General features: G+C 47.3%; 1 protein-coding gene across 2 annotated transcripts in view; it reads left to right on the top strand.

The window, feature by feature from the left end:
- The window catches only part of Pknox2 (PBX/knotted 1 homeobox 2), a 245,572-nt gene extending 224,512 nt beyond the window's left edge, over positions 1 to 21,060 (top strand). For both annotated transcript variants that reach the window (XM_090319655.1, XM_090319656.1), the window contains 6 exons: positions 3,006 to 3,135; positions 3,598 to 3,695; positions 4,514 to 4,633; positions 15,934 to 16,010; positions 16,914 to 17,092; positions 18,777 to 21,060. In XM_090319655.1, the coding sequence (XP_090175781.1) occupies positions 3,006 to 3,135; positions 3,598 to 3,695; positions 4,514 to 4,633; positions 15,934 to 16,010; positions 16,914 to 17,092; positions 18,777 to 19,012 (840 nt within the window). In that variant the 3' untranslated portion in view covers positions 19,013 to 21,060. The remainder of the gene's footprint in view (positions 1 to 3,005; positions 3,136 to 3,597; positions 3,696 to 4,513; positions 4,634 to 15,933; positions 16,011 to 16,913; positions 17,093 to 18,776) is intronic.
- Positions 21,061 to 26,148: the final 5,088 nt, after the last annotated feature.

Below are 26,148 nucleotides of genomic sequence, written 5' to 3' on the forward strand. Positions count from 1 at the left end.
ATGAGAATGTCTGTCTGGGATGTTAGAATAGGGAAACCACAACCCTGGGTCAGTCTCATGACAGAAGGGATGGGGTCAAGGGCTTCTGTATGCAGGCAGGGGCAAGAAGGCCAATGCCTCTTTGTAAACAAGGAATAGGAGCCCACAGAAAGGTAATCTGGACTTGTGAGTTTGGGCCATTTTTCTCTCTTTACCTTGCCTTCAGTGACTAAGCAAGGAGCCTTGTGTAGCTTAGATCTTTGCCCAAGATGTGTATTCAGTATTGGTGGGCATCTGAATTCTATTCTTATTACTGAAAACCAACTGAGTGGTCTTGGGTCCTCCAAGCCTCCATTTCTTACTCGTACCACAGGGAGCTGGAATTTGTGGCAGCTTTGAAAGGGCTCTTAGAGTTTCTAGGTTTCTGCATGCCATGCTCATTTCCTAAAAACAGGCAGGTCAAGAGTTCTGTTCCCAAGTGAACCTCCCAGGCTGCAAAGCCTTTAGAGCTCCAGAGATGGGAGGCCAAGGCCAGAGCTCCATCTCTCATTCCCAAGGTCACAGCAACAAGAGAGGAACCGAGAATAGAAGCAAAGCCTCCTCCCGCCTCACCCACCCAGAAGTCTCACGTGATGGCAGGTGGGAGGAAGGAGGGATGCACTCCACTCTCTGGGAGCTACTTATTTATAGGTGCTACTGGGGACAGGGACCATCCCAAAGGATAAACACACACACACACACACACACACACACACACACACACACACACACACACGAAGCAGCTGGGGAGGAGCCACCAATAGGGATTTAATCAACAGAATTGAGTGAGATGTGGTAATCAGTGTGACTTCCACTTCCTAAGAGGTTCTGCCAGTTTCCATGGTGCCAGGGGTTGAGAGGTCTCACTAGAGCAGTGTCCCAGCGCTGTGACATTTTCCCTTGGTCTGCAGCTGCAGGTAGGAAGTCTTGGCTCGAGGGTTCTTCTAAGCACAGTCTCCTCATTTCAGGCTCAAACTTTCCTTAGAGGCTGAAGCTTCTTCAAGCCCTAAACCAAAACTAGAAAGCTAGGGCCATCTTTCTTCTCCATTTTTAGTCTAATTTCTTAACTGATTACCTGTCTTTAAACCTTTGGAGGTCAGACCTTATTTATTATTCCAGGATACGAGCTTTAAAATCTCTACTTAAATTAAGTGGCTGTTGGATTTACTAATTCAAACCCCCATTTTTCTTTCCTTTCCTTTCCTTTTTTCTTTTATTTTTTTTTTGGTGTGGGTATAAGAGACTTGAACTCAGGGCCTTCTGTTCTCTTTGCTCACCGCTGGGCACTCTACCACTTGAGCCTCAGCTCCACTTGTTGACTTTTTGCTGGGAAAGAAAAGTCTTTTAGATTTGTCTGCCTGGGCTGGCTTCAAACTTCAGTTCTCAGATCTCAGCCTCCTGCTTGGTTAAGATGACATGCCTGCGCCACTGACCTTCAGCTCAGATCTTGTTTGGTTTTTGATAATGAAAGTAGGAGGAGCTAAGAGACCCAGGCTCAGCTTCCAAACCTTCTATAATACCTTACTAACCATGCACGCCTTCATTGTTTAATATCTTAGGATGGCAAGGAGGGATAATATATATACAGATATACATATATATGTATACACATATACATCTATGTTTACATGTGTACTGCATGTGTTTGTGTGTACATATATGTTATATATATGTTTTATATATATATATATCACTATTTATCTTGCTTGCTTCAAACCTAGAGATACTGACCTCTCACACACCCAGTTCTTTTTTCTTTCTTTCTTTCTTTCTTTCTTTCTTTCTTTTGTTCTTTCTCTTTTTTTTTTTTTTTTTTTTTTTTTGGTGGGTCATGGCTTGAGCTCAGCCTGGTTGCTGTCCCTGAGCTCTTCATCTGAAGACTACCACTCTACTCTTTTTTTTTTCTATGTATATGGTACCGAGGAATCAAACTCAGGCCTCCGTGCATGCTAGGCAAGCACTCTACCACTAGGCCAAACTCCCGGCCCCACTCTACTCTTGAGCCAAGCTCCACTTCCCATTTTCTAGAGGTTAATTGGAGATAAGAGTCTCAGGTCCTTTTATGCCTGGGCTTGCTTAGAACCTTGTTCCTCAGATCTCAGCTTCCTGAGTAGCTAGGATTACAGGTGTGAGCCACCATGCCTCCAGTTCTTTTTCTTTCTGGGTGCTCCAAGCCTACAGCCTCCATGGGTTTCATGGAAGTTGCTTTGTGCTTGGTATGTAGTATAATACATGTCATGATCCTCACAGAGGTTTGCAAAGAAGAGAAGTGAAGGGGCAAGGTCAGGAAAACAACTGGAACCCATGAGTCTGCGGGTTAAGTAGACCCTGAGTAGGGAAAGTGAAATTGTCTACACAACAGAATCACGTGCAGAGCTGGGTGCCAAGGGCTCCTACCCATTCTTACTTATACTTCTAGCTACAACAGGAGGCTGAAGGTTCCAGATCCCTTCTAAAGCCAGCCTGGCCAGGAAAGTCCATGAGCCTCTTATCTCCAATAAACTAATAAAAAGCTGGAAGTGGTGCTGTGGCTTAAGTAATACAACACCAGCCTTGAGCAGAAAAGCTGAGGGATGGCAGTCAAAATTTACCTGGGGATTCTGGAACTCCAAAGCCCATGACCCACCCCTGACCTATAAAGAAGAATCTCTGAGACTGGATCTCAGGCATCATTCTCGAAGTTTCCAAAGTGCAGCAGGGATTGGGTCCAGTATGACTTTGGAAATAATTTGTACTTTGATTTGGCTGGAGAATGGAAGCCAAGCAGACAGCTATTGTTAGCATTTAGGTTTTGGTTGTGTCTGTTTTCATAATATTGAGCCTTCTTATTCATCCTTTCTAAGAAGTCATGAGACTCATCTTTCTGGATTTAGGTCTGAGGAGAGCAGGAGGAGGAGGGGGGAAGACTGGAAGGGAGAAGGGAGAGAAGGGCTTCGGGGCTAAGTTTGCAGGGACATTGTCACAAATCACACCTCCCTTACTGCCAGGACCTCCTGCAGAATTCCCCCAATTCCATGTCTGGAGTCTCCAGCAACCCCCAGGGGATTGTGGTCCCCGCCTCAGCGCTCCAACAGGGCAACATCGCCATGACAACTGTCAACTCACAAGTCGTGTCAGGTCAGTGCAGGGAATGGATGTTGGGATTGGGGGAGGAGTTGGCCCTGGGAGAAGAAAGGATGGCCCCTGAGGAAATCTGGGACTGGGGAGTAGCCTTGTGCCAATGGAGGGATCTTTGGGTTCAGGTGCTTAACTAAAACATTCTGCAAATAGTTATCACCAAGACTTGATTGTAATGGGTTGGCAAGAATTTGGGTCAAATTCTCAGGATGTCTTTCACCCCCATACCACCCAGCTATGTCACTTCCCCCAAATATTTTCCACTAGAGCCTCTCCTCACCACTGGACACCATACCCCATCCCAATCCACTCCTCTTCTATAAGAGGAAGAAGCAACCTCAGTGCTACAGAGCCCCAGGGTTATCACATGTGAATACCAAGAAAACTGGGGACCCTGTTAATCTTCTTCCCCACCCCCACTCCCACCATGGCAGGGAACCCCAAAACTGGTTGTCTCCTCAGGTGGAGCCTTATACCAACCCGTTACCATGGTAACCTCCCAGGGTCAGGTGGTCACCCAAGCAATCCCCCAGGGAGCCATCCAGATCCAGAACACACAGGTGAGTGTCTGTAGGTGTAGTGCCTGTGCATGGCTATGGGGGTGGGCCCTGTTGATTGCTTATTACCTGCTAGGCACTTACATGGTGATTGGTTCAATCTCCACTATCCCCTAAGAGGCAGCATGACCCTTGCTTTACAGATAAGAAGCTGGGTCTGGCTAGGTTTTATGAACATTAGAGGTTTGGCTGCCTCCTGAGTTTTATATCAGAGGATCCTGTAACTTCCTACTCCTACACTCCAGACGGCCACTCTGCAGCTGGGTGATAAATACATGGCAGATCTATAGAAAAATCTGCAGCCAGAGCCTGAAATCTGACAATAACTCTGTGATCTTGGAGAAGTTTCCTGACCTCTCAAAGCCTCAGAGTTCTTATCAATAAAGGGGGATTAATACCATCTTGCAAACAACCCAACCAACCTACAGGGTTGTTGTGAGGATTAACTGTGGTGATAATAGGAGAGTGGTTTGTGCTCAGTTAAGTATCACAGAAATGCTAATCACTGTTAGATGGTTTATGGCAAATTCATATCTTCAGGACTCTGCATGAATCTTGCTAATTCCTCTATCTCCTCTCCCATCCCCTTTCTCCCGTCTCTCCTCCTTCTCCTTCCCTTCTCCCCTCACCCCCAAGCCTCATCTCCATTCTCTGAGGGGCCCCATGTGTGGTGAGAGGGAAAGGTGACCTCCCCAGGGCCCTAAGAATGAGTTGGGAATGGGGACTGGCATCAAGAGCCTGCTGTCACTATGACAACAGGTCCCTAGCCACTGGCCTCACAGGCTGCTGATGCTGATTTTTTCTCCACGTGCCCCTTGAAGGTTAACCTTGACCTCACCTCTCTCCTGGACAATGAGGATAAGAAGTCCAAGAACAAACGAGGAGTCTTGCCCAAGCACGCCACCAATATAATGCGTTCTTGGCTCTTTCAACATCTCATGGTGAGTGTGCGTGCATACTAGGGGTGTGGGATCACAGTGGGGGATGAAGAACCCACAGCTTGGGTGCCAGGCTCTGCTGTCATTGCCAGATATGCAGGGGGTATGGAGCCAGCTCAGGGGAAGCCTGGGGGGGCCTAAAGGTGGCACACTGCTACTGCCTCAAAAATAATGTGACCCCTCAGGTGGTAAAGGGGACCAACACTCGGAAGAGACTTAAATACTGGGCAAATGTGCACCATTCCTACTGTGTAGTTGGTGGTGGCTCCGTGTTTGTGTGCTGTATTAGCCTTTGGTTGAATGATAGGCATGACTTCAAATTTGCAAGCCCCTAGCACTAATCTCATAGGTGTCCTGTGTGCGTGCACACATCCACATGTGTGTTTGTGCGTGCTCTTGTGCATGTGCATGTGCATATGTTTGCAACAGGTTTTATGTCCACAGTAGGGCTTCCAGCAGCCTTCTGGCTTCTTCCTGCTGCCTCAGGGCACCCTGACACAGATATAAGACAAAGGAACTGGAGAGAAGAGAAATCAAAGGAGTCACGGAAACTAATCAGTTCGCCAATAGCCCTTTAAGTCTGAGGCCATGGGATGGGGCTTAGAGGATGCTCAGATTTGGGTGGCAGTAGATACTGTGGTCTTGGGGATTCTCCTTCAGAGATGCTGGTCCTGTGTACTTAGTGGACAGAATCTCTCAGTGGTAATAATGTGAAACTGGGCTCTGCCTCTTGCCCCAAGTAGCCATAAAATTCAAGAGATTTGGGTTGCCCCAGTGCTTTGCTGAGCAAGCCCATTTGAGATATGAATTGAGTTTCTCCTTTTCTGATTCTATTTCCTTGGTAAGAAAACTAAGCTAACATTTATCTCCCATGGTGTGAAGTTACATGGACATACATCAAAACCCAGGTCTAGCACATGGATCAGCACTTAAGAAATGGTTTTCTGGGTGTGGTGGTATACACCTGTAATCCCAGCCTATTGGAGGCAGGAGGCTGGAAAATCACAAGTTCCAGGTCAGCTTAGCCACATAGTGAGTTCCAGGTCAGCTTGAGTGAGTAGCTAGATCTTATCTTAAACCAACCAAGCAACAAATGAAAACACAACATAAAAAGTGTTTTCTTTGAACTTTCTGGGGAAGTGAAAGAGGAGTTTGGGTTTTGTTTATTGTTTGGGTTTGTTGTTGTTGTTATTGTTGTTTGTTTGTTTTTGGAGTCAGTCCTGGGGCTTATGAGAGCTAAAGACCTGGATGCTGTCCTGGAGCTTTTTTTACTCAAGGCTAGTACTCTGTCACTTGAGCCACAGCTCTACTATTAGCTTTTTGGTGGTTAATTGGAAATAAGAATCTCATGGACTTTGCTGCCTAACAGGCTAGTTTTGAACCAAGATCCTCAGATCTCGGCCTCCCGAGTAGTTAGGATTACCAGAGTGAGCCAACAGTACCTGGTTTAAGAATAAGTTTTATTATTGTTGTTGTTTGTTTAAGGCATGGTCTCACTATATAGCCCAGCCTCCTTGAACTGGACATCCTCCTGCTTCAGTCTCTCAACTTCTGGGATTACAGGAATGTGACATAGGCTTGGAGGGTGTTTTTGAGGCTAAAACCCAACATTTACTTTAAAAAAACAACTAAGTAGGAATGGATATCTGGTGTATCATTTTAATTTGCAATAGCTGTTGATTTTGCCATCATCTTACCCTTAAAAGTAAAATAACTAGTAAGGTCACCCACTCACTCTGTGCAGGTGTGACTGGGTATATATACCCTGTATCTCTGACTGATAAATGTCACAAGAATGGAGCTCATCCATTTTTTTTTTTTGCCAGTCCTGGGCTTGGGCTCAGGGCCTGAGCACTGTCCGTGGATTTTCTCAAGGCTAGAGCTCTACCACTTGAGCCACAGCACCACTTCTGGCTTTTTTTTGCTATGTATGTGGTACCGAGGAATCGAACCCAGGTCTTCGTGCATGCTAGGCAAGCACTTTAACCACTAGGCCAAACTCCTGGCCTGAGCTCATCCATTTTTATCTGTGAATTCCCAACTGTAGTCACTGGCCTTATGGCCAAAAAGGGGGTTCCATGACAAAATATTTGAGCAAATCTGGATTCCACAAAATGTATCTTTTCTCCAGTGTTAGTGCTACAGATGGCATTGTGACTCTGCAAAAGGAGTAAGGCTTGATGGCTTTAAATTACTCCTGTCACTCTTGCTCTGAGTATGTACTCTTGGGAACTCTAAGTCCACAGAATGACCAGCATAAGCAGACATGGCTGCTCTGCTTCAGGAAAGGGAAGTGGAGAAGGAATGAAAAAAGAAGAGGATTCTGAACACCAGAGGCATTCTGTACCCAGTGTAGCTTAGTCAGATTTTAAAAAGCAACAACAATTTAAAGGATACTTTATATTCATTTAAAACATATACATTTATTCATTTGCTAATCTCTTGCTATAGGGCCAAGCTTTTTTTTTTATTAAAGTTTATCATTTTACTTGCATAAGCCTTTCTTATAATAAAAATGTCTACAAATTCCATCTTTATTTAAAGTAGAATGTAAGAGAAAAAAACATATTGACATTTGGGACCTGGTCCGGCTATAGTATCCATCTGCATTTTTATTGTGTATTCCAATCTCTGTCTCACCTCATCCTAGCTAGTCAGCATTTTAAAACAATATTGAGTGTGAAGTTTCCCAAATCCTTCTCTCCCTAGATCTCTCAACAAGATGTCTTCCTTATAAACAGAAGCATGGCTCAGGTAGTAGAGCACCAGCTATGAATGAAAAGAAAAAAGCCAAGCCTGAAAGCTAGACCCTAAGTTCTGGCACAAAATAGATGAACGCATGCATGCATGAATAAATGAATGGTGTGAATAAGTGAAAACAGAGAGTCAGGCCTTGAGTGCAAGCTCCAGTACTGGCCCAACATAGATGAGTGAATTCCTTTTTACATTCATATTTCATTCATTAAAGAATTATGATAACGCATATCTGGATACAAGCACTGTGGATTCTAAAAGACAGACCATTTGTCTAATAAGCAGTTCCACAAAGCAGCCTGTGGCGATGCTGGAAGGTTATAAATCAACCTTGAGAGTTTTAGGTGGAATCTCTGGGAGCTAAAAGCTCCTATGGGGTGTCCTGAGGTTCAATGTAGCCCTGCCCAGCCCCTCTTCTCAGCTCTGGTATCAAATCCTATCACTGACCTGTCTGCCCCACCTTAGATGGAGACATACCAAGCTTCCTCCTTCCTCCTGCCCTTGAGATGCCTTGAGTTCAAGCCCTGGTACCAGGACAAACAAACAGAACAAATCAGCCTTCCTATGCCATCTTCTTCTTCCGGGAGTTCCTACTTCTCCATAGATGCCACAGAAGGGTTAGGTTTCCCTCAGCCTTTCCTGAGATGAGCTACTGGGGGGACTGGAGGCATTGCTTTGTCTTCACCACCAGCCTATGAACTGGGTACTGGGACTTTATTATAGAGCAGAGGAAACTGAGACTTAACAAAGGTAAACAAGGTGGGGAAGGGGATGGGAATTAAATAAAGCCCAGGTCCTGCCACCAGGCATCCAGTGCTAGACTGGGTTCTTTCCCCTTGCAGGAAGGAAGTCAGGCGGGCCGGTGGAGCTTGTCAGGGAGCCCTTGACAGAGCTAGATCTATGCAATGCGTTTCAAGACTTATCACAGGGCCCTGCACAGGGATGGATAAGCACTCAAAGAATGTGTGTGGAGTGACTGGAGGCCACGCAAGACACAGGGCAGCTGGAAGGATTATGTTCCACGTGCCCTCTTGAGCCAGGGCCCCGCCCTGGACACAAGTTGTACCCAATGTTCTGTCTCCCTGTTTCCCTCAGCTGGATGAGCCCGGTAGGCGAGGCAGGGATGTTGGGCAAGAGGGTTGGGAATCTGACACAGTGTGAGATGAGGACAAGTCCCAGAGATTGTGCAGAGTATACAACCATTTGCAGCAGGGTTGCTCAAAAAACCCACAAGGCAGAATCAACCCAAAGAAATGCCCGTCAACTGATGAAGAGATAATCCAGATGTGCTCAACCCACACAGTGGAATTTGATCCAGCCACACAATGGCAGGAAGCACTGGAACACATGCCCACATGCACCAACCTTGAGAATGTTATTGCTGAGTGAGAGAAGACAGGCTGTAAAAGACCACATGAGGCCGGGCACTGGGGCTCATGCCCGTAATCCTTGCTGCTCAGAAAGCTGAGATCTGAGGATCAAAGTTTCAAGCCAGCCCAGGAAGGAGAATAGATGAGACTCTTATCTCCAATCAACTAGCACACACACACACACACACACACACACTCACACACACACAACCCACTGAGTTGTACAGTTAAATGGAGAATTTGATGGGATGTGAATGATGTTTTGATTTGAGAAGTCATTTGAAGCAGGCACATGGCACCTTTTACATATTCAGTCTTTTGATCACTCTTAGAGAGGAGCAATGCCCTCAGCCCCTGTGTCTGGGAGGAGGGTGAGGAGAGGGATGGCTGTGAGCAGAGCACGGCTGGACCCTGGCTGGTTTCCACACTAGGATGATGGATGTGATGTCTGGGGAGGGAGGGGTCAGGAGAGGGGCAGAGAGGTTGTAAGACAGGGTGACTTCACGTATAAAAAGCCTACAGGTCTCTTGGGACAGGGCCACAAGGCTCCACTGAGTGTTTTTCTTTACTTAAATGTTACATGTCAATGTGGAGGCAGAATTAGGTGGTGAGAGATTAGGGCCTCAGGTTGGAGTTCTGGGTTCAAATCCTGGGTGGCTTTGTAATCTGTATGATCTTATAAAGTGTTGCCTTCTCTGACTCTGCGCTTCTAGGGTGCTCGCGCAGTTTAAAGGAGTCAATGCACTGAAGTGCTGGGTGGCAGACCCTGGCTCGCTGCTCCCGTTGGCACACTGGTGGCTGCCATGGTGAATGGCAGGGTCCACTTGAAACCTAAGAACACAAACAGACAGCAAGCTGTTGCTGTGCTGGGTGTGGCCGTTTGGAGAACTATCATGTGCTGAAATAGAATCACCTGACCGGTCAGGGCGACGGTGGGATCTGAGCGGGGGGTGGGAAGGAGTAGGGTTCAAGCCGGAGAGAAGGGACAGCAGCTCTTCCTCCTCGGGTGACCCCAGTGCCAGGCCCTCTTGCCTGACCTGGGTTTGCTGTGGATTGCTTGTTTCCAGCAGGAGTTCAGCCTCGTTCAGGAGGCAGATATGGACAGATGAAACTGTCCTGATGTCATTGCTAGAAAGGTTCTGAGAGTTAACCTCCTCTGTCCCTCATGCATCTCTGTGGCTATTAATGCCACGGTGGAAATGACAAGAAGAAGCCTCTGACACAAGACAAAACAGTAACACAAATGTGAACTCCTGCCAGAGGGACTCAAACTTGGTATCTCTTCAGTGAAGGTGGCTGATTACAAAATGGCAGCCATCAGCCTGAGAGCCAGGGTAGACAAAAACATGCCCCTGTGAGTGCACAGGGCCAGGAGTGGCCCCAGAGCCCGCAGGAAAGGAAGCCCAGCAGAAAAGAGGAGCCCAGTGACCCTAGGAAGCTCTCACCAGCTGCCAGCAGCATTCCAGAGCTTCTTCACAGTGACAGCCTCAGGCCTGGAGCCACAGGTTGACTTCTGTGTGTGAACGTGCACTCATCGGGTGTGCCTGACACTGGTCTAAGTACCTTTCAAATACATTAACTGATCATCCCCACAACATCCTGGAGGCAGACAGAGGGATTTCCATGTTGCAGAAGAGGAAAGCTGACAACGTCTTGAGCTTTGGGGACGGAGGCCCAGCATTGAAACTGGGGTTATCTGACTGTCCACCTTCCCACCTGCTCCTCACAGCGACAGCTTCCTCACCACTCTCTATTGAGGCAATCAGAGGGCGTTGCAAGGCCCTGACAGGCTCCCTCCTTCCTTCTTCACAGATATACATTTGTCAGTCAGTTGAACCAAGTGTGGTAATGCACGCCTGTAATTTCAGCACTCAGGAGACTGGAGATGTGAGAGGTTCAAGTTCAAGGTTGGCCTGGGCTATGTAGTGAGACTGTGCCTCCAAATCTCAAAAAAAAAAAAAAAAAATTAAGGTGGAGCAATAGAATTAATAAATAGGATAATCCACTTTTAGGTAGAATTCCTGAGGCTCAAAACCACCCATGCTCTCCTATTTACTCTCTTTAGCACCTGCCGTGACACAGAAAGGAAAAGGTACTAATTACTCAGACCCACCCATTCTTTTAACATATATGCTCTGAAAGTTTACCATGAGCCAGGCATCCTTCATGGTGCAGAGCTCAGGAGAGAAGCACAAAAGAAAGACATGGTCCTTTCTACTAAAAAAGAAAAAAGAAAGAATGAATGAATGAAAAAGAAAAAAAAAAGAAAAGAAAAAACAATTGCAGCCTAAGTGGGTGTGGTGAAGCACAGCATGCTGTAATCCCAGCTGAGAGGAGGATGAAGTCTCTAAGTCCAGCCCCAGACAAAAACCAGACCCTATCTAAAAAACAAACCAAAAAGGCTTGGGGTGTGCCTCAAGTGGTAGAGCTCTTGCTCTAGTAAAGAAGAAAGTAATTATGGGAAAAGACAGGTTTGGGGTGGATGTCTTGATTGTGATGGGACAGAAAGGAGCTGGGGGGGGGTTGTCTAACAATCCCCAGTCTTTTAACATGGAGGTGGTTACATGAGTATTTGCTTTGGGATGATACATGACACTATATATTTTCATGTGTTGGGGTTTTTTTGTTCTTTCTTGTACTTTTCTCAATATGCACAATTCCAGGGGAGGCAGAGAAGAAAGAAAAAAAAGGAGAGAAAATAAAAGAGTAGAAAGTCTGAACAAAGGCTATTGTACTAGAAAGAGAAACTCCCCGGGTGACTAATAATAAGGCTTCTCTTTATTCTAAAAGGATTGCAGCCCCAACTCCATACACACTGTTTAGCTGAAGTCAGGGTGCGTCCTTCTTCCCTGGCATCTTACAGGTGGCAACTCACTACCCTGCCAGCTGCCTCCTCGCCTCTGGGTAGTCTCCGGCCCTTCTGAGCAGCACCAGACCCACAGAGTGGTGGCCCAAAGCAGGCCATGGCAGTGATCAGGAAAGCAGAAGGATGAATGGGGTGCTGGGAGTAGAAGCAGGTGGCCCTGTGCCCTGAGTCAGACTTCAAACCCTGCTCCAGCATTAGCACAAGGGCTGCTCACATGCATAGGCCGCTTCTCTCCACGTGCCCTGCAACTTGGTGACTTGGCCAGTCTGGTGGGGAGATCTGCCCGGGGTGGGGAGTGGAAGGGAAATCTCATGGAGAGTGCTGAAGGAAGGTAGCAGAGATCTAGGAACTTCCTTCTGACCAGGCTCTGGGAAGAACTCTCTCTTCAGACTGGAAGCTGCTTTCCAGTGAGACTTGGAGTTATGGGGCCATAAAAGGAAGAGTCAGAAAGAGCTGGAATGAGTCCCGTGCTGGTGACTCTTGCATGCAATCCTAGCTACTCTAAGGAGGCGGAGATCTGAAGACCACAGCTAAATGCCAGCCTGGGCAGAGAAAGACTGTAAGATTCTTATCTCCAATTGACCACCAAAAAGCCAGAAGTGGAGGTGTGACTCAAGTGGTAGAGTGCCAGAAAAAGCTAAGGAATAGCAGGCAAGAAGAAAGGAAGGAAGGGAGGAGAAAAGAAAAGAGAAAGAATGTAAGCAAGCAGGAAGGCAGAAAGAGAGAGAGAGGGAGAGAGAGAGGGGGGGAGGGAAGAAGGAAGGAAGGAAGGAACGAAGGAAGGAAGGAAGGAAGGAAAGATGGAAGGAAAGAAGGAAGGAAAGAAGGAAGGAAAATAGTTATAGTTCAGCTCACATGTCAGAGGAATTTCTTGTTGACAACCATAATGTTATGAAATACCAACTTAATGTAAACTCTGCAATTCCCTTCTCTGCAAACCTTCAGGGTTCAATCCATGTTGTCTGGAAGGTTTCAGTACATGGCACAGAGTGACTACATCAGTTCACCACTCCATCCCAAGTCCAACAGGTGGGCAATTTCCACGCAAAGCTGAGGACAGAACACATAAAGCAAGCAGCCAAGCCACCAAATGCTGCGGCCAGACTTGACCTCATCTCTAACAGTTCTTTTCTACCAGCTAATTCTTGTCCCATTCTTCAAGCTGACTCTGAGACGGTATCTGGAATTTTCTGACTTTCTGGTCTGTTCGTTACCTTCTTTTCAGGGAAGAATTGCCTATGGCCCTGCAAAGGAATTCCTCCAGCTCTAAGAGCCTCTGCCATGACTTAATGGCTTTGCATGATCTCATTGCATTCCTCCCCCTGTCCTTGGCCCCGAGCTTTTCCAATTGTGCTAAAAGTAGCACTGACCCATTCATGTGGTCTGTCCAGGAGCCAGGACTATTTTGACGGTGTTCTCGGGAATCATGTGGTCTGAGGCATGTACAAGGTGGACTGCTCCCATGAGCACTCGGACATTGTGCCAGGAATGTTCTGGCCAACATACCTGTTCCCAGAGCAGGGCTAAAGACTCCTGGTTACCCACAGCTCCCACCCTGTGCCTCCTGAGTGGCTGAAAAATCAGAGGAAGGTGGTGGGGACTGGAACTGGGGGAGTGACAAGGAGTCCATTCCCTTTTCCATAAGAGAGCAACCAGCCATTTGGGAGCAAAAGTCGTACCGCTCTCTCTCCCTTGGATAGGGGCCCATGGATGCCTCGCTGAGGACAAAGAATATCATAGGCTACTTCTAGAACTGCTGCAAACTGGGCACTGGTGGCTTCTAGCTACTCAGAAGATATGAGGATGGTGGTTCAAAGCCAGCCTAAAGAGACCAATCCAAGAGACTCTTATCTCTAAAAAAGTCCCAAGTGGAGCTATGATTCAAGTGGTAGAGTACAAACCTTGAGCACAATAGCCAAGAGTTCAAGGCCCACTAGTAGCACAATCAGTCCATCAACCAATCAGTCAGTCAGTCATTTCCACCCCATGTCCTTCCCAGCTCAGCTCTGAGTACTTGACTTCAGGCGACTTTCAGTTCCAACACCCAAGATACATTGCATGGTGAGCCTCAGCTAGGTCCATGACCCACAAAGCCAGCAAGACCAGCTTGGCTGTGTGCTCAGAGAAGAAATCTTCATCAGTGTCTTATGTTTATTCCCTCATCCATTCCCACTCCGTGGTTAAAACATGACTGCTTGTCACTTGCCTGGACAGCAGAGAGACAGCGTCTAATGACACTTGGCCACCTTGGGGAGTCGTAGAAGCATGATACAAAGTTCTAAAGGTTGTTGCATTGTGGTCCTATGTTTGGGCCACACAGTCCATGAGATCTGCATCTGTGGACTTGACAAACTGGATTGAAAAGAGGTGAAAAATATGTCTTCCCAGTGAACACACACATGGATCTTTTTTGGAGATTATTCCCTAAAAATACGGTATAGCAGTCATCTGCATAGCATTTCCATTGTTATCAAGAGATAGCAAGTCCCTTCTAGAAGGGGCTTGAACCTCCCCTGTGGATAATGAGAGTCTACTTTGTTCGTGGACTTTGAGCCATGGACAGGAGGTTGCTTGGCTGTTTCTCCTGACTGGGGAGGTTGGGGCCCTGTGGAGTCCAAGGACACGCCTCCTTCCCTGGGTATCCCCCAGCCCCTACCTCTCTGCCCCTTGGGCCCTGTAATCTCTCCATCCAGCCATCCTCTGCTCTTTCCAATTAGCCTGAAATTGGTTCTGGTAACACGGATGTGCTTTCTCCTTGTTAGAATCTTAATATTGTATGAATCACAAGTCCCAGCTGCCCTGGTGTGGTAGTCAGGGTCAGAGGTGTGAATTAAAACAACACAGGATCCAGGGAAAGAGAAGAGGCCACTTGCTTTTGTCACTGCTAATGAGAGTCCTTCTGAGATGGCTGATCACAAACTCTTTCCTTCCAGAGCTTCAAATACCTAGCCCACATCTTCCGAGAATGGCCGTATGAAGAGCTACCTTTGGGCATTTTATAAATATAATTTCACTTACTCGCTGGATGACTTTATGATGTCTGATTAAGTGACATGCCCAGGATTTCATAGTCACAATAGCCAGTGTATGAATCTCAATTTCTGGGCCTCTAGAAATCCCAGGACTTACCTTCTATTAGCAACATAATTAAAAGGAATGATTCTGGTCTGGGGATGCTAGGGTGATCAGCCATCCTCCCCTCAAGTCCCAAAGTCTCCCCTAACTTCCAGGACAAAGCTGTGACCTATTCAAATATACCCATGCCTACTGGTGCCAGGTGCTGTGACCAATCCTGGCAGAGCTCTGAGTCTGAAGATCAGACTCGGCTATCTGGGACTCACTTCCCAATGTGCTCTGAGCCCTCTTTCCCAGACTTTTCCTTTATTTACTGGGACACAACACTGGCTACCACATACTTTCCTCAAGCTTCTGTGGTACACAAGGCGTGAGTTACAGTATCTCCTGCCCTGGTCAGCAGTCACTTGTATGTGGGAATCACTGGGGGACATATTAGCATGTGTGTGTATGTATGTGTGTGTGTTGGTACTGGGGCTTGAACTCAGGGCTAAGCTGCTTTACTTTAGTGTTCTCCCTTAAGACTGTCTCTTTACCCCACATCTCCATCCTGGATTTTTTTTCTTTGCTAGTTAATTGGAGATAAGAGTCTCACAAAGTTTTCTATCCAAGCTGGCTTCAAATTGTAATCCTCGGATCTTAGCATCCTGAGTAGCTCAGATTATAGGAGTGAGCCACCAGTGCCCAGCTCTGTCCTCTAAAGTCTTAAGGGTAGGTTTGATTAAATGAAAGAAATTGTTATGAAAGCATTTAATGGGTTATAAAGTCCTATGTCAACAGAAGATTGTCTGGCTCCTTAAGAAAGCCTCGCATACATGTGGACACCTAGCAGTTATTCAGAAAATATCAGTTCATCTCAATCGAAGTGTTTCATTTACAGCATTCCCCTCCTTCTGTGGGTTTCTGTGGCAGCTGTGACTCCTAGCACTGAGAATGCCTGTCTGCTGCATTTGTGAGAAGGAGGCGAAAAACTTGGAATCTATAAACGCTGAACTGACCTAGAAACCAGTCTAATGCCTACTGTGGGGCTGGGCTGGGGGCCATGTGATCCTGAATGTGAACCTCAGGCAGCCTCTGCCCCAGTCCTAGGCCCTGCTGAAGAACAAATATTACACTTCCCCCAGTTTAGCTCCCTAAGACACGGGAGCTGTCCAGTCCCAGGCTGTGCCTTTGTCTTGGATGGTTGTTTAGGGAGATTGCAGGCCTGCTCCTCATGAGTCCTTCCCTTCTCATTTTAGCACCCCTACCCTACAGAGGATGAGAAGAGGCAGATCGCAGCCCAGACAAACCTCACACTCCTGCAAGTAAACAACTGGTGAGTTGAGATCATCCGCCCCAAAGCACTCAGACCCAGAGTGAGAGTAGCAGGGAGAAGAGAGAAAATACCAAGACCTGCCTCACTCTCAGCCCAGCAGCCAAGCCAGTCCTGCTGCCAAGAGGGCTGAAAGCAGAGACAGAATCAACACCAGCCCTTGGCGTCATCGGCTGCCTCTTAGCTCCCTCTGCTGGTGGCTCATGCCAGTAACCTAGCTACTCAGGAGGCTGAGATCAGAGGATGGCAATTTGAGGGCAGCCTGGACAGGAAAGCCTGTACGACTCATATTTCCAATTTACCAGAAAAAAAAAAAAAAAGCTGGACAGGATGGGAAAGCCATCATTGAAGGGGAAAAAAAAGCTAAAAAGATAGGGCCCAGGTCCTGAGTTAAAGCTCCAGTACAGGCGCAAATACATGCACACAAGCATACATTCCACAAAAGCTGGAGAGAAGGAGGGAGATTTGCCCAGAGATCTCTGCTTTCCCTTTCTCTCCCTCTGGCTGTCCCATCCAAACTCGAGAAGGCCAGGTCTGGCTAGATGGGAGTATCTCTCAGTTTTGAGGTTCCCCCGTCAGTTCCTGGGGAGACAGCAGCAGACGTTGGTGGACATGACTACAACTTTTTCCTCCTCTGGCCCATCCTGAACTGGAGTAGGGATTTCAGATTCCATCACCGCCTTTCTTCACCAAGCTGCCTTGTAGTTACCAAACTCAAGGGGATTCCACAAGCATCTCAGTGCCTGGAGCCTTTCTCCAAGAGCGGACTTTTACCCCTAGAAGGGAAAACAAACAACACAACACAAAACAAAAAAACCATCGGTCTTGTCTACTGTGGTCTGGGAGCATCTTCATTTCCTCTCCCCTCCCCCACTCCTAACCAGTCTGCACCTTCACCCCTGGCAGGTTCATCAATGCCCGGAGGCGTATCCTGCAGCCCATGCTGGATGCCAGCAACCCAGACCCTGCCCCCAAAGCCAAGAAGATCAAGTCTCAGCACCGGCCCACCCAAAGATTCTGGCCCAACTCTATTGCTGCAGGGGTCCTGCAGCAGCAGGGTGGCGCGCCAGGGACGAACCCCGATGGTAAGACCGGGGCTGAGGTGGAAGCAAAGATTCGAAGGTGGACTGTCTCCTTCCCCCTTCCCTGTTGCTGGGCCATCACCATGACTGTCCTCCTGGCTGCCCATCATAGCCTTAAAGAAGTGGATGTTTCTGCACGTAGTGTGTGTGTGTGTGTGTGTGTGTGTGTGTGTGTGTCTGTGTGTCTGTGTGTCTGTGTGTCTGTGTTGCTCCTGAGACTTGAACTCAGGGCCTGGGTTGCTGTCCCTGAGCTATTTTTGCTCAAGACCAGTGCTCTACCATTTGAGCCACAGCTCTACTCCTGGCTTGTTAGTAGTTAATTGGAGATAAGAGACTTTTGGGGTTTTCTGCCTGGGCAGCCTTTGAACTGGGATCTTCAGATCTCAGCCTTCTGAGTAGTTTGGATTACAGGCATGAGCAGACTGCACGCAGCGTTTCAATTCAGCATGTCGATTTGTGCATGCAATGCATCTGCATCATTCTCCTTCATCTCTCCATCTCTGCCCCTCCCTTCAAGTTGCCTGCTTCCTTTTTCACATATGAAGATGGAATGTTATGACCTCTGTCCCTCTCCCCTTGACCTCACACCCCATGTCCAGTTTCCTAGCATTCACTTTGTTAGTCTGCAGTTCAGTTGTTCAGAGTCACACCATAGGAATCCTCACCCCCAGAATACTGTTCTTTAGTTAAAATTTGTTTGCGTATATGTGCATATGATCCTATATATGTTCACATATATCTATGACTTAGATCTAATTTGTGCCAGTGAAAGGAAACATGCATCCTTTGTCTCTTCTGAGTCTGACTTCACTTAACGGAATTTTTTCCCAGGTCTGTCCTTTTGTATACCTGTTAACCAGCCAACATCAAGCTTTGCAAAGCTGAGTGGGCATCGGTGGCCATCCGAGTCCACAGCAGCTCAGCAGAGTCCCCACCTCACTCCCACAAGCCCCGGAGTCGCTCGGCACACTCCACGCCTGCACAGCTCCCCCAAGTCCAAGGCCATCTATAAATACCAAGGCAGGCAGCTGGCTTGTGAACAGAGAGGCCAGGAGGAGCTTTGTTCTCCCAGCTTTCCCATCACACCCTACACACACACACACACACACACACACACACACACTTCTAATTACCAGTCGCTTGGTGCTCTATGAATAATTCAATCAGCCAGACATTTTGGAACTTGGCGCGTGTGGATGGCTGTGTGAGCAGAGGCTGGAGGTGATGCAAGTGTGTACACATGTCTTTCTGCTTCCGGGAACCCATATGGTTGTGCACAGGCTCCTATGGGATGGGTTACCATTCTAGGAAGTAGAATGTAGCCCCTAGATTGGAGGTGTGTATGGGGGGCTGCGCCTGGGAAAGAATCTCAGCAGTGATCACTGCCTGTCAGCTCCAGTCCGTGGTTTAAGTGGTTGTGATGAAATCTCCTCTTTTAAATGGGGGCACTGACCGCTGCCTTATAGACTTGGTAGAAAGTCCTAGAGTGCAGGAAGGAGGGGAAGCTGAGGAGTCTGTGGGTGGGCGGGAGGTTGTGGGTCAGGGGATCGCCTCACTTGGGGTTGCGTGCCCTTAGAACAGTGAGCTTGCCACCCCAGGAGCTAGTCCACCCATGGCTGGCTAGCACTTATGGTGGGAGGCCTGACCTCCAGCCCTGCCTCCCTCACCTTTGTGCCTTCTCTCTCAGGTTCTATCAACTTGGACAACCTGCAGTCATTATCCTCAGACAACGCCACCATGGCCATGCAGCAGGCCATGATGGCCGCCCACGATGACTCATTGGATGGCACGGAAGAAGAGGAGGAGGATGAGATGGAGGAGGAGGAAGAGGAGGAGGAGGAGGAGCTAGAAGAGGAGGCCGATGAGCTGCAGACAACAAATGTCAGTGACCTGGGCTTAGAACACAGTGACTCCTTGGAGTAGTTGTACAGCCCACCTGGCACTGGTCACTGAGCACTCAAGGAGTGTCACCAGGAGGGTGCAGGGTAGGGTGGGGGGGGTATGGGCAGGCACCATCCAGGAAGTTGGGCCTGGCTTTCAAATCAGTAGCTCAAAGAAATGCAGAGGAAATATCCTGCTTCTTCCCAACTACCAAGCTTCCGTGAGCACCCAGCCCCAGCCCCCCCTCCCTAGAACTGTTGGGGACTCTATTTGGCATGGCTGGTCAACAGCCTACATGGGAAGACAGAAGTGAGATTTGGACTCATCAACTTCCTGAGAACGGACGGGGCCCCACTGGGGTCCCCATAGAAGGACTTGAGTTGTTTACAAGCACCATGAGGTAGATAAGGTGCTGTTTTCAGAGTGGGCCTGTGCCAGGGGACAGAGTTGGGAGGGAAGGGAAAGACAAAATGATTCTAGTATCTACCCTTCCAGAAGGATCTCAGCTCTTTTGAGAGATGTTGGAAGGCAGGAGAGAGCCCGAAAAGCATAGCCAGAGGCCAGAGGAGAGGAGGGCACGAGGTAACAACTCCCCCTGTAGATGGGAGAGGAATCTGGGCTCCACTGGACTCTGGTTCGGCTCTTCAGCATTGTGGACCCGGGAGAGAGGGAAGAAAGCCAGAAAGACTCTTCTCCCTTTCTCTTTCCTTCTTGGAAATATATTGTCAGCTGTAGGTTCCATTTGTAAGTTGTTCAAAAAGAAGTTTCTCCATCTGGGCTTGGCTTCAAGAACCAAGAAGTGGAAGAATCTTGATGAGGAAGCCATATGAAGACTTTGGAGACTGGCACCTGTCGCTTAGAAGGTCACATAACTCAGCTCCTGTAACTGCAGGGCAATGGTCTTTTACCTAGATGTCTCCGCCCTAAGACGGAGTTCCTGGGATTTTCCAGGCATTTTGTGGACCTGCAGAGTGGTGCACCCTGGGTGGCTTTAAGAATCTTCCAGCCCCACTGGTTCTCATGGAATTCCTGTACTTGCAAACGGGGACCGTCCCCCTCAACTTCCCTCCTTCATTTCATCCTTCGAGAAAGCAGAAGAACCTTTGGAAACAGGCATCAGCTCTGCGGGGAGGCAGGATTTGGAGAAAGTACTACCACCCTCTTCCCATCCCTATCCAAAATGGCAGGTGGTCATGGCACCGAAAAGCCCACAGAGATGCCCACCTTCCCCAGCTCACTGATCTGCATCTCTCCGCTTTACCTAGCTGGAAGAAACTAGGAATCCTGGGAGGAGGGGACGGTCCACCATCTGCCCCGCCTGCATAGCCCCTCCCAGCCCAACTTCCAAGCCCCAAGATTGGTACCCATTTCTCCTGCTCCCTCCCAATCCTGTGGCTATGAATGGCAGGCCTGATCCCATGTGTGTTTTTTTTTTTCTTCCCATTGGGTTTAATTTAATGGACGTACAGTTTCATTTGTAAATTGTGCATTAGCCATCTCCTTCAGTGGCAGGCTTACCTGGCTAGCTGGAAGGAACCTCAGGATTCTCTGGAGTTCCCTGTACTGGCTGGCTGGGTGAAGAAAAACATCAGCATTGCCCTGTCTCCCTGAAATGAATGTATTTCTCCTCTCCCCTCTAAAAAAAAAAAGAGCTGATATTTAATGTTTTAATAGGGATTTTTGAGAAACAAATAACCTTATTTATAATCTGGGTGATCCAATCATTTTTTATTCCTTTTTTGATGCCATAGCTAGAGGAACGTCTAAGCTTTTTGGGGTGTGAGATTTGTGTGGTATGCAGTGGGATAAAACATATTTCCTCTTCTGATTCAGTTTTCTTGTCCACAGACATGCGCACACACCACACACACACACCTCTTCGATTTGCCACTTTGACAAGCATCCCATCTGCACAAACACCCTCCCCAACACACACACACACACACACACACACACACACACACACACGTGCCCACATCTCTTCCTCCTAGCCCCCTCCACCTGCCTAATGTTATACAACCTCCTTCTGATGTATCCACCAAACTGAATGTGGCCGAGAAGTTTTCAGTAAATCTTATTACCAACCGTCACTCTGGTGTGCAATTCTCTTTCCCCATGGCTGATCTAGAAGCCCCTTGTTCCTTCTGTGGGATGGACCCCAAGCCAGACAGAATCTAGGGGGCCAGCATCCACCTTCATTGGCCTGACTACCAACAGAAAGGGACAAAGTAGAGTGTTTTCCAAGGCACATCAGTTATGCTCAATTTGGCATGCTTACCTGATGCCTGACAGACTGGCTCTAAAACAGAGTAGAGAGGAGACAGAAGGAAGCTCTCTACTGCCCTCTCCTGGCAGTTTCTTCCCACTGCAGAGGAGCGCTCTGGTCCCTTCGTTCCATGGTTCAACACCATCCTCAAAGCCTTTCATATTCCCCATCTCCTTTCTACCCTAGACCAGGGATTTTCATCCAGATTGGGGTTCCGCACTTTACCCTCGTATGTGCATTTTGCCTTTTCTCATAGGTGAAAGGTTTGAGAAACCGGGAAGGAGGTAGAGCTTGAACTGCAGCTTTAACTCTAGGACTGTGTACAGAGGGAGCCGTCTTGAGCCAGTCAGCACTGCATTGGCTGGGGAAAGATGAAATCTTGGGGCAACTCATTTCCCCACACAAGTGATTTGCAGGCTGCCTTGTCAGCCTCGGACCTTGGGCTCCGCTGTTGTTATGTCTAGGCCATCTGCTTAGAAGCTGTAAGGACCTCCTTGTTCACGATTACAAAGGCTGCCGAGTCTGCACATTCCCATGAATTGACTAGATCCAGGCTGAGGATGGTGGAGGGGTGGCTATACATGCAAATGGGCTACTCTACCCCCTACCCCTGGGACTCCCCAGACAGCTCCTTGAGGTGTGTGTGTGTGTGTGTGTGTGTGTGTGTGTGTGTGTGTGTGTGTTGCTAGTACTAGGGCTTGAACTCAGGACCTGGGCACTGTCTGAGTTTCTGTGCTCAAGGCTAGCACTCTACCACTTGAGACACGCCTCTACTTTCAGCTATTTGGAGATAGGAGTCTTATTTTTCTGCCCAGGCTGGCTTCAAACCATGATCCTCAGATCTTAACCTGCGTAACTAGGATTATAGGCTTGAGCCACTAATGCTCAGCTGGGGTCACTATATTTCTTATAGATCCCAGCACCAACCCACACCCATCACCTGGAGAGTTCTGCAGACTCAGCAGAGACTCTCCTCTGCAGACAGATAAGAAAGTCAAGATTAACAAGGAGATAATTTATTAAAGAACTTTACCTCCCAGCATCAGCGAGAGGGAATTATCATTTAAAGCAGTGGTCTCCAAAGAGACATTCTACCAAGAAAAAAGAATACTTATACTTCTTTTTAAAAAAGTTTTTTAAGGACCAGGGGCGTAGCCTAGTGGTATAATTTGTGCCTAGCATGCACAAAGCCTTGGGTTCAATTCCTTGGAACCACATATACAGGAAAAGCTGAAAGTGGTGCTGTGGCTCAAGTTGTAGGGCACTAGCCTTGAGTAAAGCTCAAGGACAGTGCCCAGGCCTTGAGTTCAAGCCCAGGACAGGCAAAAAAAAAAAAAATTATGATGTACCCTAGCACACTAACAACTCCAAACAGTCCTATAGGAAAGAAACTTGCTTAACTTCCTTCTGTTTCCCAGATTTGTCACTTCTCTTTTTATTTCACATAATAGCTATTCAAGGTTCTACAAGCTGGTAATATGTCTTCGTGGTAGAGTTCTTGCCTAGCATGCATGAAGTCCAATTCCACAGTACCACATATACAGAAAAAAAAGCCAGTGATGTGGCTCAAGTAGTAGAGCACTAGCCTTGAGTGTAGAGAGGCTTAGGCACAGAGCCCAGGCTCTGAGTTCAAGCCCCAGGACCAGCAAAAAACATAACAAAACAGAACCAGTCTCTTCATTCCTCTAGATTGTTTATATATATATATTTTTTTTCCACATTAACACTCAAAGGATGACTTTTCTAAATGGTTTAGGATGGGATGGTTGTGCTTCAAGGAGGCAGGAAACTTCAGGAGATGTCCTGTCACCCTGTGGTAATGAGGGACGGGACTGTGGGGGAAGGGCAGGGGAGTTGCTCAATGCAAAAAGGAACTTGAGTAGAGTAACTTTTGTTCCGGATCCTTTGAGTTTAGAGATTTTGCTCCTGGGAATTGGTAGAGTCCCAGGAACTTCCACGACCCTCAGCTGCCTTGCTGGGGGGCTGATGAGGGCCTATTTAGGACAACATCTTTCCTTTCTTGCCAGGCTCGGGTGGGGCTTCCATACTGAGTGAGCACTCTACCATTAGGCTCCACTCCCGACTCTATATTGTTCATTGTTAAGACAAAGAGGAAGGAAGGGGATTTCTTCAGTCACCAGTGGAAAATCTTTCCTTTACAGCTGCTTCTTTCCACTTCCCTCTCCCCCATCACTGCCCCAGTTGTATCCAGTCGTTCAATGAGCTCTCACAGATACCTACAGAGTAGGCATCAGCCTACGGTCAACAGATGATTCAGCTTAGCAAGGCATCAGTAGCTAAGGGCTAAGTACTGAGGACCAGCTGGAAGAGCGTTGGTGGCAAAATGCTGGTGTGTTTTCCCTTTGACATCTTATTTCCATCTCACAGAGGAGGCAGCTTTTATTATACCACTTTCAAGTGTGTCTTCTACTTTTATATATCTCAGCCTCTCTCTGGGCCAATCTCATTGAGCCCCTTTGCAAATTAAATGCAACTCATTAAATCGAACCCATTTAGGACAATGCCCTTCAGGTGTGTGCTTCTTAGAACATCTTTCATTTTAAGACAAGTGCTTGATTTATTTTTCATCTCATTACACTCTTAAAATTATGTGCATCTCATTATACTCCATGCACTGCAATGCCTTATTTCAGGTGTAGATGTTACACACCCAGTATGATCGGGCAAGAATACAATTTTTTTTTATTTCATTACAAGCCTTACAATTTATGTACATCTCATTACAATCAGCCATTTAAGACAATTCCTTTCGGTTGTGGGTATCTCATTATCTCTTTTCATTTTCTGTTTTTTTGTGTGTGTGTGTTATTTATTCAGAGAACTCAACTTTGCATGTATCTCACATTCACCTGTTATTTCCAGCAAATTTCTGGGCCGATTGTCTGCATCATTGCATTGCAAAATGTTTATTATGCCAAATTCAGTGAAGGCCATCTCTTCCTTGACGTAGTCTCCTAGGACTCTTTTGTATGGAAAGGAAGAATGCTGGGTTCTCCTGAGTTTGGTTAAGACTAAGTCAAAAACTTCCCCATACACAACAAAGACCATGGAGACTAGCTTTCGTCGCATGAGCGCTAGGGAGATTGGAGGAGGTAGGTGGTGTGTAGACAGATGCCATTCATGCCATTCCAGGCTTGTGGACCACCCAACAAGTACCACCCCTGCTGAGGAAGTTGACTAACAACTTGGGTTGCAGGTTCTTCTCAGATTCTCTTTGGATTTGGGCAGGTCAAACTATAAAGACAGCTGGGGCTCATGCCAGTAATCCTAGATACTCAGGGGCCTGAGGCCTAAGGATCACAGTTCAAAACCAGCCTGGGCATGGAAGTCCCCATGAGACTCTTATCACCAATTAATCACCAGAAAACCAGAAGTGGAACTGTGGCTCAAAGTGGTAGAGCACTACTCTTGAGGGAAAAATCTCAGGGATAGTACCCAGGCCCTGAGTTCAAGCAACGTGATTAAAAAAAAAAAGACGAAGACACCAGGAAAGGCAGGGGCAGTGGTCATGTTTATAGAAAGCTCTCAGTCTATAGATCTGTCACGCAAAACAGCAGCAGCAGCCCATCCCAGCAGAGTCACAGACCGCTCACCACTTCACCTGCGTCCATCAGGACAACCTTTGCATTCTGTCTTCTGGAGCGACAGCACCTCTGTCATTTGTTCAGTTCAGCTCCTGGGTTATGTGTCTGTAAGCAGTCCTGCAGGAAACTCATGGATCGTTCTGGAATTCATCCTCAGCTTCCCACCTGATCATAACCACCCTCAAGCAGTTTCCCTGAGTGATTCAGGGCTGCCTGGGAGTTTCTTCTTCCGTCACCTCACCTGATTCCTCGCCAGTGAAAACAGAATTTATCCTCTAAGCTCACAATTAAATCTGACTTTGGGGGGAACAAGTGGAAGGATTCACATTTGGGTATCTACTTTGTCTCTTCATTCTCAGCAACTGAGGTCTGGGGTTCTAGGATCAGCAGCTCTGGGCTCCCTGGCCCTCTACAGGCAACTTAGGAAGCTGAGATCTAAGGATTGTCGTTTGAAGCCAGCCCAAGCAGGAAAATCCATGAGACTCATTTCCAATTAATCACCCAAAATAACTGGAAGTGGAGCTCACGTGGTAGAGTGCCAGCCTTAAGCACGAAAGCTCAGGGACAGTGTCTAGGGCCAGAGTTCAAGCCCCAAGACTGGCACAACAAACAATATTTACTAATAAATGTAACTTTTACTTCATTGAGCATGTGGCATAGACACTATACTCAGGTTGTTTCTTCAAAACAACCTTAGGATAATTACTAGTATTATTAATACTACCAGCCTCTTTTGGAGGTAATAAGGTTTGAACTTGGGGCCTCTGGCTTGCTAGGCAGGTGCTCTACTATTTGAGCTCATTCTTTTCCCTAGTCTCCTGTGTAGGTGTGATTACAGGACCCCACCATCACACCCAAAGTATAGGTTAAGACACAGGGAATGGCTATGGGTCTTTTTACCCCAGCTAGCTTCGTACTGCCATCTTCTCAATCTCTTCCTCACAAGTAACTGGAATTACAGTTGTCTATCACAATGCCTGGCCAGTAGTCTCATTTTCAAAATAAGAAAGCTGAAGCTAAGGGAAATTAGCATTCCCCCTCCCACTTCAGATTTAGATATTTAGGGTTGAGGGACTAGCTCAGTAAGGCCTTGGGTTTAATCCCCAGCACTGAAGAAAAAGACAATTGGCTTAATGGGTAGTACAGCCAGGATTTGAATCCAAGTCCTAAACCCACACTCCTTTTTCGAGATAGTCTCCCCAACCTCTGGATCCACAAGGACCAGTCTTTAAGGTCAAGAGAAGAGACTGGGGACCAAGAATTTGGCCTAGTAATAGAGGGCTTGCCTAGCATGCACAAAGCCCTCG

Source organism: Megascapheus bottae, chromosome 27 (genome assembly GCF_031878675.1).
Source record: "Megascapheus bottae isolate mThoBot1 chromosome 27, mThoBot2.hap1, whole genome shotgun sequence".
NCBI lineage: Eukaryota > Metazoa > Chordata > Mammalia > Rodentia > Geomyidae > Megascapheus > Megascapheus bottae.